The 9024-nt window shown below is 47.3% G+C and overlaps 1 protein-coding gene across 1 annotated transcript; it reads right to left on the bottom strand.

Moving 5' to 3' along the window:
• Positions 1-1550: 1550 nt before the first annotated feature.
• On the bottom strand, positions 1551-8228 carry LOC131268659 (eye-specific diacylglycerol kinase). Its single transcript, XM_058270898.1, has 18 exons — positions 8133-8228; positions 6134-6260; positions 5830-6033; positions 5622-5751; positions 5333-5553; positions 5180-5262; positions 4921-5095; positions 4620-4833; positions 4350-4542; positions 3990-4283; positions 3699-3922; positions 3354-3629; positions 3177-3288; positions 2959-3006; positions 2701-2764; positions 2432-2589; positions 2170-2333; positions 1551-2088 (listed from the first exon to the last, which is right to left on the bottom strand). Exons 1-18 carry the CDS (start codon positions 8210-8212, stop codon positions 2045-2047), a joined length of 2811 nt encoding a protein of 936 aa, XP_058126881.1. The 5' UTR covers positions 8213-8228; the 3' UTR covers positions 1551-2044.
• Positions 8229-9024: the final 796 nt, after the last annotated feature.

Raw genomic sequence — 9024 nt, 5'->3', positions numbered from 1 at the left:
AGAGCGAGAAGGTAGGCGTATGGATGCATCCGGTCCCCGATCCAAGGGTCGGGGCGCGTTTACACCACCCCCGGGTGGAAGAGTTCACCGAAGCACCGAACTTCTACGCGTTTGATTACGCCAGTTGGTAATAAAACTTTTTACAATGTGACTTTTTACAATTCGCCATCACCATCACTCTGTTTCATTCTTTATTTTGCTCTCACCATGTCACGTGCCTCGCACTGTTGTCCATAGCTGATGTCCAGCATCCCAAACGTTCCTAAAACGAATAAAAAATGTTTACTTTTTTTCATTTAAACGTTCTACCGCTGGGCACGAGTTTTGTCGGTGTACCACTCACGTTTTGCGAATGTTTCATGCCTTGATAAATTGCAACTGTTATTTCTTTCTTCATATAAACGACAAACGTTCAAGCTAGTTCGAGAGTGCAGCGTGACGATTGTTCAGAAAATCTCGTGTAAGCTCCTTGCCGGTAGAAGCTTGTAAAAGCTCTCTTCGTGACTTTTACCAGTTTGAAACATGTTTAAAATTTGAAAAACGTTAACGGGCTCGTCAGTGTGTCCCATCCATTTTTTTCCAAAAAATGATCGCGTAATGGGAAGAGAGAGAAGGATGGCTCTGCTTCGAAAACTAAGGTTACAACTACAAAAAAAAATATATACAGAATTAGTGGAAAAATGTGAAAATGAAAATATTTTTCTTCTTTTTCTAAATAACAAAACCTAAAAGTAGTGCATGTTTCCAGAACGTAGTAAGAACTTCTGGAACCGGAAAACTTCTCTAAATTTGTTGATTCGTTCTAGCATTACATGTGCAGCATCAGCGTTCGTTCGCGCAACGTGACCGTTGAATTACTTTTTAACGTTCCCCTAAATGTCATCCACGTGTTGGTATCAGCTGGCCCGCCAGGACTGCACAGAGCTCTGTTCGCCTAGGCGAAATGAATTCCTAGAACGGTTCGTTCGTAAGCAAAAACGTTCAACTCACAAAACTTTAAATGCCATGGTTTTGTAATGAAGATTCACGAGCAGATATTATACGTTTAGGAGTACGGAAATAAACTTCTACAACTCCGAAACATGCTTTAAGTTTGTGGCTTCGTCCTGCGAATAACTTCCAGAATGCGAATAAACTTCCACAACCGAAAGAAATTTTTAAATGTTGTAGCTTCGTCATAGCATTTCGTACGCAAATTTCTCGTTCGTTCGCCTAACGTGATCATACACTTTTTTTCCGGTTGAACTGGGGAAACTTTACCGCAGATTTCCACATTTCACGATGCCTTTGCCCGTAAGCTAACGAAAAAATATTTTACAGGACTGTTGTGCAATTGTGAAATGAATTCTTACGAATGTTGCTTTGTAGGGAAAAACTTCCATCTCACAGAACTTTAAATGCCACGGTTGTGAAATAAAGCTTGGTTCAAGAACGCAAAAACTATACGTGCAACGTTCCATATAAATCTGAAGCAGCTTGAACATGAACATGAATATGAATATGAATATGAATAATAACCTGATAAACGATGAGGACAGGCAAACAAATCGTCGGCAATATTCTTTTTATTCCAACCATTTATTGGTTAACAAATACCTTCTATCAACCATTCCTTCATCGTACCTTCTCACCTTCAAGCCTCGGCTAAGCGCGTCTCTTATAAGTAAAACTAGATCGCTACCGATCAATTTTCATCATTGTTAAGCCTAATAAGAATGTTGGTCAGTGCATGCATTTCAGGATCGTACTGTAAGTGTTGGGCCTTTTTTTGCGAATAAACAAACGACAAATAACACCGTTCAATCCGGTAACCATATCTTACGCTACGCTCGCTTGACGGATAGTGACCTTTAGATAGTTTAATGCATAATTTTCTACACCAGCAGTGACATATAGCGAAGCTGCTGGCACATTCTAACGGAATTGGTTGGTACAGGTAAGAATGAACTGCTCGCAATAAAATACGGTTGCAAACATAACACAACGTCGAGTAAGAGAAGAGATCTGAGAATCGGTAAGCACCGTTTCACTCCACTGTCCGGTCTCATGTGTTGTTGCGGAAGTCGTTCAGCTGAAACTTTTCCTGATCTGCAATGGAACCAAACGAGAATCGTGGGAATTAGCATCGACAAGAGGTTTCGCTTTTCTTTCTCAAATCTAAACACATACTTTCCAAATACGACTCCAGCTCGTAGTCGTCCATCTTCGCGGCCAACATGCGCACCGTTTGACCCTTCTGGTCCTGGATGTTGAGATTCGCACCGCCGGCGACGAGCATGTAGCAGATGCTGCGATGTTTGTTAGCGACCGCCTTGTGGAGCGCAGTTTGACCACTGGTTATCGGAATGGAAAGAAGAGAAACCAAGTTTAACAGATACTCCGACTAGACGTCGGAAGCTTTAGGAGTAAGGATAGAAAGTGAAAAACTCACGATTCGTTGTCGATCATGTTGATAATCGTGTTGGGTGCGTAGGAGATGAGGTATCGAACGATGTCCTTATGGCCACCGCGAGCACCATGGTGAAGAGCAGTTTGGCCAGTCGAGTCGATCGACAGCAGAGAGTATCCTTGGAAGTGTAGCTCTTTCAGCTGTGGCAACGGGTTGAAAAAATAGGCAATTATTTTGAACATGCTAGGTTTGCTTTGCAAACTTATTCCATCCCGGTTGAGCAAAACATCGTTCAAGAACCTACTACTTACCAACGCCAAGTTACCCGTCTTTGCTGCTCTTATCAAGACATCAGTTGTTTTTTCCAGTAAATTACTATCGAAATAGAATTACAAAGGAACGTTAAGCAGGGTGTTGTACTACACGTATTATTTAGGAAATTAAACCGACATTATATTTACACATGCTCAATCACAATGTTACATACTTAAGCTTCAGTTGACGACATAACCATTTTCATCTCGTCAGTCGCGTGATAAAAGCCTGAATGGCATAAAACGAGTGCTTACCTGAAGCCAAACGCATCCTCATTGAGTCCAAACAGTCGTTCGTGGAAACTTTTCCGCCAAATGGTGAATAAGAGATCAGTTTTAACACTCGTAGTAAGTCATGTATCTTGGAATGATCACTTGGGGTACTTGCAAATGGATGTAAACAGCCGGTGGGATGACGTGAACACAACGGAACTGAATGAATGATTTTCTATGTTTGCGACCAACCGTATTACCTTTTAAAATTAACCACTTGATCAAGACTCTGATCGATTCCGAAATTGTCCGCCGATACACCACGTTCCGGTAGTTTACGGTTGCTGGAAGGGTCGTGAAGATCGCGAACTTCTGGAATTTTTGGAGACTTTAAAATATCGTCCGTAGGGTTGTACCCTCGTTGCATCTTCACTCACCCGATTTTTTCGGATCCATCGCAACCGTTTCGTCCAGCGATAGGCCATGGAGTTTGACGTTCGATGGAGACGAAACGCCGATTTTGCTCGACTCGCCGTTAGCGATCGACTCGAGGCTGATCTGGCTGCTCGGAGTCGGAAACTCCTTCTGCGGTGTCTGGGGCATCGTTGGGCACTCTTGCTCGAGCACAAACAGGCAGTCGGTTGCAATGTCGGTTAGAAAGTGCAGGTGCTCCTGCGCCCGATCGATGCGGAAGAATCTTTCCGCCGTGCAAGCTGCAATGTCGTTGTACAATTAGACTACAATATTTCGTTCGCCAAACAAGCTAGTAGGAGGATGCTTACAATCTATAAAGCACCAGTCGGGCGACAGCTTCGGACTGTCCGGCTGCTCCTCGGAGAATTTGTTGATAATGTTGCGAAGCTGCTCCAGATCCGTGACGGGAAGGTCCAACGTTCCGAGATCCACTGCTGCCTGCCGTAGCAGCTCCTTGTCGTAATGATGCTGCTCGTAGTCGGACATAATGATCTTTGCAAGCTTCACGTTCAGCGATTCGAGCTTCTCCAACCTGTACCGAAACACGCAACGAAGCGACAATCAGAAAAGGGAAACACACGCTCCAAACTGTTGCTTACGGGACATTTGCTCGGCCCGGTTTCTTCTTCGCCAGCATGACGGCCTTGTTCAGGAGCGTCATCTCGATGGTGGATGGTTTCAGCTTGCACGCCTCGCCATCCACCTGCATCGGGATGGTCTTCGAGGTGACGATCGTGGCCGATTTGCATTGCGCAATGCAGGTACCGTGGCCGCCGGCCTGCAGCAAGGGCAGTTGGTAGGTGGTCAGCCCAACCACCTCAATCATTCCGTCGTCAGTGGCTGGCTCGAACTGGCCCCCGGATTTGTTCCACGGGTGGGTGCCACCACCGTAGCTGCAAAGGAGGATCGTATAGATAGGTCACGCAACGAACAGCTACGTATAAACCCTACGCACGCACCTGTTGATGTTGAGGAACACGATCGCATGCACTTTGTGCTCCTTCAGCTTCGGCGTCAGATCCTTCCCGTCGCACTCTAGCTTCACGAACTCGGCCAAACCCTTCCACTTTCGCTTGAGCAAATCCTTGCCACCGGCCTGACCGTAGAACATCTTGTTGCGCAACCGAGAGTTGAACTTCTCCGGGTGCGCCTCTGCGAGAAATGGCAAAAGACAAACATTTTAATCTGTTCCCAACCTGGCCCGCCCGCTCGTCCGGCCGCCTTCCTACCTCTTGCCTCGTGAAACTCGAGCGCGATGTGAGCATCGACGCCGAGGGAAAAGTAGTTGTTCACCACATTCAGCGGCAGATTATCCTTCCCATCCGCCGCGTTCGCAGCGGCCGCCTCATTCGGCGTCACCTTTAAGTTCCAGCGGTCCAACAGGATGGTGTCACTGCTACCGATGTTTTCCAAAATTTTCCCTATCGGTTCGTCGGTGTATCCCTGAATGAGTACACAGTATGCAACAAGTTGAAAACCCAGAAAAATCTCGATTTGTGAAGAAGCAAAATCTGTTTGTTTTTTACTTACCCCTCCCCAGCCAAGCGAACGGGCTAGATCGTTTCCGGTGCCCAGCGGGAGAACGCCCACCGCCGGTGGGGGAGAAAAGTTGATCTGATCCAGCACGGACAACACCCAGCCGACGGTACCGTCACCTCCGCAGGCCAAAACACGCAACTGAGGCACCTTTCGGAAAAGCTCCAGCCTACGGTCAAAGGGGAAATGGAAAGTAGCGTCTCTGTGTTTGCGATGTGTGTGATACTGTGCACTTCTCTTTGTAAGAACCTACCCCATTCGTGGGCCCCCTTGGGTCAGATCGAACACCTGACGGGGATTCAGCAGCCATTGGAATTTTTGCAGCAATTTGGCACCCTAAGGAAGTGAACATAAAAAAGCGTTTGAGCATAGGTGTTCTGGTAAAACGGTTTGATTGTCCCCTAACCTGGTTGCCACCGGACTTAGGATTGATAAACACCAGCACCGGCGTAATGTTGGCCGTCGGGATTGGCTTGATGATGAACGTGCGTAGTTCCTCCGCTTCCTGCGGCTTCTTGCTCGTTTTCTTCTTTTTCTGGATCGCCTTGCGGAGGGACGACTTGAAGTTGCCCTTGGGTGGCAGCTTCACGATCCACGACGATGGAACCACAATGCTGCGATGTTTCCCTGTTGGAGAACGATTAGTAAGGCTGACAATAGTCTAAAACCACATGCTTGTGTGCTGTGTCACCAACCGAGGTCACACTCCTCGCCCGTCCGCTCCGGGTTGAAGCAGGAGTCCTTGTTGTGGTAGGAATCCTTGCACCAGGCGCACGAAACAGCGACCGTTTCCTTGCTGCCGAACGACAGCTTGCCTTGGAGCGCCTGTTGGACACCCAGAAGAAATAGCAAAATTCATTTCATCACCACCGTGAAGTGAGCTTCCCATCCCCCATCCCCTACCTTGCCACACTGCTTGCATTTTCCCTTCTCCATGCGGCAGTGAACCCAGTGGTGGCTGATCTTCGTCTGCTCCCGGTACTGACGTACGTCGACGTCGCAGAAGGTCGGCTTGCACAGTGGTTCGTTGCGCTCCATTATCGCCGGTATGCAGCTGGCGTGGCAGATGATGTGACAGCCGGCACATTTCATCCGCGGTCCTTGTCGCTGGCAGGATTAGACCACATGTGGGAAAGATATAAATGTTTAAGCACTCAGCGCCAGCTCGTAGGGGCTATCAAACAGCAAACCGGTACAACGATATTACCGTGCAACCGTCGTCGAAGTAACACCACTCGCCGGAAGCGGACGTTGGTGCCCACAGGTGGTCCCCGGCGACGGCGTTTTCGCTCCAATCGGGCGTAGAGCGTATCTCACGCCGACCGGATTCAACGCTGAAGATAAACGAAGGGAAAACAGAATGAATAATCTTTTCAAAGAAAACATAGATAGGAATGATAATGGAAAAGGAATGCTCTAGCACTTGTCTTACGAAAAGGATTGCTTTTCTCGGAAGATATTTTCATTTTCATAAATTGGTAAACAACTTCAGACCTATACTGTAAGCAAATGAAACCTAAACCGGAAATTGAAGTGGTTTATATTAAAAATCTAACATGTCTCTCACTTTCTCACGGCTTAAAAGGCGCCAGGAGATGCACCCAAAAGAAAAACCTTCGGTTCGTCACCCGACTGTATTTGACTGCGTAGAAGTCTTTCATTCAATAAAAGCTTCAACAAAAATCCTGTTACCCATAACATGTGCAAGGTAAAACGCATATTGCACATCGTTTCTAGGTTGGCTCCTTGCTGGAAATCGATTGACGGTGTGAAATTATTTGAATGAAGAAACAAAGCTCGAAACACAGTTCAATCAAATTATGCTGCATATGATTGTTTTATTCACTTTATTTAATTAACGCGTACATGCTACTACTTCCGGCTGTGAGCCAACGTCAATTCGCTAAGAGCCAACCTAGGGGGTAAGCATCGTTTGGACGCAACGCCACTACAGGATAGAGGGTGAGGTTAGATAGTAGATACTTTTTGAGTTTGAAACAATTCCTAGCACTAATAGTGTGTTGTCACTAGTAAAATCCTTTTAACAATCCTTTTTCTATGCCCTTTCAGCTGTCTTGGACACTCGGGAAAGGCCCACATTCCTAACTAGCCTGTTCATTTTAAGCAATACCGGCTGTTTGAAATCTGATTTCGTTTGAAATCGATCACGACCGTGTGTATCCCGTTCCGAGTGTTAACCTCTTTTCTCTTCTCTACATTTTTAAACTACGAATTTGCTACACTTGCATCTGTGTGTTCCGGTTTCACCAAGCGTTTCCGGGCGGTTCCGCGGCGTGAAAATCAAAACGGTGCGGGCCCCAAAACAGGCGCCTCGTTTTCGTCCTTGTCCCAGCCCGCCCCTCCCCCTCCCTCCGCCACTGGGTCGAGGGATATAAGCATGAATAGACTCACTTTTTAGCATTAGCATTCGACGGTCCGCCGCCTGCAGTGCCATCTTTTTCGTTATTAATCACGTCGCTATCGAATTGAACGTGACACCCAATGCGGGCTAAGTTAAGCATTCTAGAAAATAAAAAAGAAAGAGACACAGTTTTAGAATCAGTTCCAATGGACGGGCGCGGGGCGGATGGCGAACAAGTAGTAGAGTGGGTCCGTTAAAACATGATCAGTTGGGTTTGGCAAACCTAAGCCAGTTGCTTCCAAACATGCTTCCAGTTTAACAAGTGGTTCGATACTAAAAATACCACATTTACTCACAAAAAGACGTCCACAGTTGTAAAACACATTTCACTACACAAATGCTATGGTTGGTGCGGAGGAAGGAAGATTGATAATAATCTTAGAAATTGCTCCTGCTGGTAGGTAGGTAAGTGTTGTATAAGTCCAGATAAACGTACAACAAATATTGGACAGTATTAACATTCTATCCATTGATATGCTCCTGTATGATTCAAGATCAATTGCTAACTAATTGGTTCTACAGCTTACAACCTAAAATAATAAAAAAAGTAATACATTCTTGCCCGGTGTTGAAACCACTTAAAGTGCATCATTGCGCAAAGGGATACTATGTCTGTCAGTCTCTGAAATAATGGCTCTATCTGGTAGAAATAGTAGAGTAGTATTTTTGTCGAAAAGCCTATTACGCTACGGTGCAAAAGGGCATGTGCGACGAATGCTAGTAATAGTTATGGTATGAAACGACATGACACACTTAAAAATGGTCCCCTTTTCGCCAAACTCACCGAGCCTCTTCGTCCGCCAGCGGATCATCCATTTCGTCGCCCGTATCGTCCACCGATTCCGGCACGGCCAGGGAAGCCATCGGCTGGCTGCTACGGCTCTCCGCCTCGGTGCCGTCCTCGCCACCGCCGGGCGATCCGGGCTCCGTCAACGTGCGCATCTCCCCGTCCCCGTTTGCCTCGGCGCTAATCCGCGACTCCGCACCGATTTCCAGCAGCGTCTGGAAGATGTTGATCGAGGGCGACACTAATCGAATTACGGTGGAGCCACTGGCAGGGCTGCCCGGTGCGAACGCCACCGTTTTGCGCCTCGTGCCACCAGCGCTAGCGCCCGAGCCCTTCCGCTCACCCGCCGGACGGAGATCGAACGGTGACGTGGACAGGCCGGAGAACCGTCGGTTCGAGCCCGCGCCCTCGTCCTCGTCGTCGTCGTCGTCGTCCCTGTAGTTGTCGTACGAGTATTCCTCCGACGAGGCGGTCCCGATTGACGCCGTCCAGGAGCGCAGCGAGACGGCCGAGATCGACGACTTGACCGGCGACAAGTTCGATCTGGAATCACACAGAGGACACAACGGTGACACTGCTTGGACAGGACCTGCCTAACGATGGCCCACACAATGGCACGGTCACTACAAGAACCACACGAGCTGCGCGAGTTTGCTTCCCTTCTTCGCCCCTTGGCCTGGTGACCACAAACTCTAAACCCTGCACAACTATCACTAATTAGCACACGAGATAAACGTGCGATTGAATGTTGCTTAAATGTTGCCTTTTGCTTGCTGACCTTGCGTGTGGATTGATAAATTTATTACTTGTTATTTGTTCCGTTGAGAGCGCTGGTTGACAAACGGCGGGTGGAGATCGGCACTAGCTAATTTTCACTACCTGCGTTTCA

The sequence above is a fragment of the Anopheles coustani genome, chromosome X (genome assembly GCF_943734705.1).
Source record: "Anopheles coustani chromosome X, idAnoCousDA_361_x.2, whole genome shotgun sequence".
Classification (NCBI taxonomy): Eukaryota; Metazoa; Arthropoda; class Insecta; order Diptera; family Culicidae; genus Anopheles; species Anopheles coustani.
The sequence above is the reverse complement of the archived record's forward strand: the minus strand, read 5'-3'. Positions and strand labels throughout refer to the sequence as shown.

What these genes read in the sequence shown, in the direction of transcription:
- LOC131268659 (XM_058270898.1), bottom strand. Translation starts at nt 8,212, where the DNA reads ATGGCTTCCCTGGCCGTGCCGGAATCGGTGGACGATACGGGCGACGAA. An exon ending in GATGGATCCGAAAAAATCGG is followed by an intron (nt 3,289 to 3,353) that starts GTGAGTGAAGAT and finishes CAAAAATTCCAG; the next exon opens with AAGTTCGCGATCTTCACGAC. An exon ending in AGACGGGTAACTTGGCGTTG is followed by an intron (nt 2,590 to 2,700) that starts GTAAGTAGTAGG and finishes CCGTTGCCACAG; the next exon opens with CTGAAAGAGCTACACTTCCA.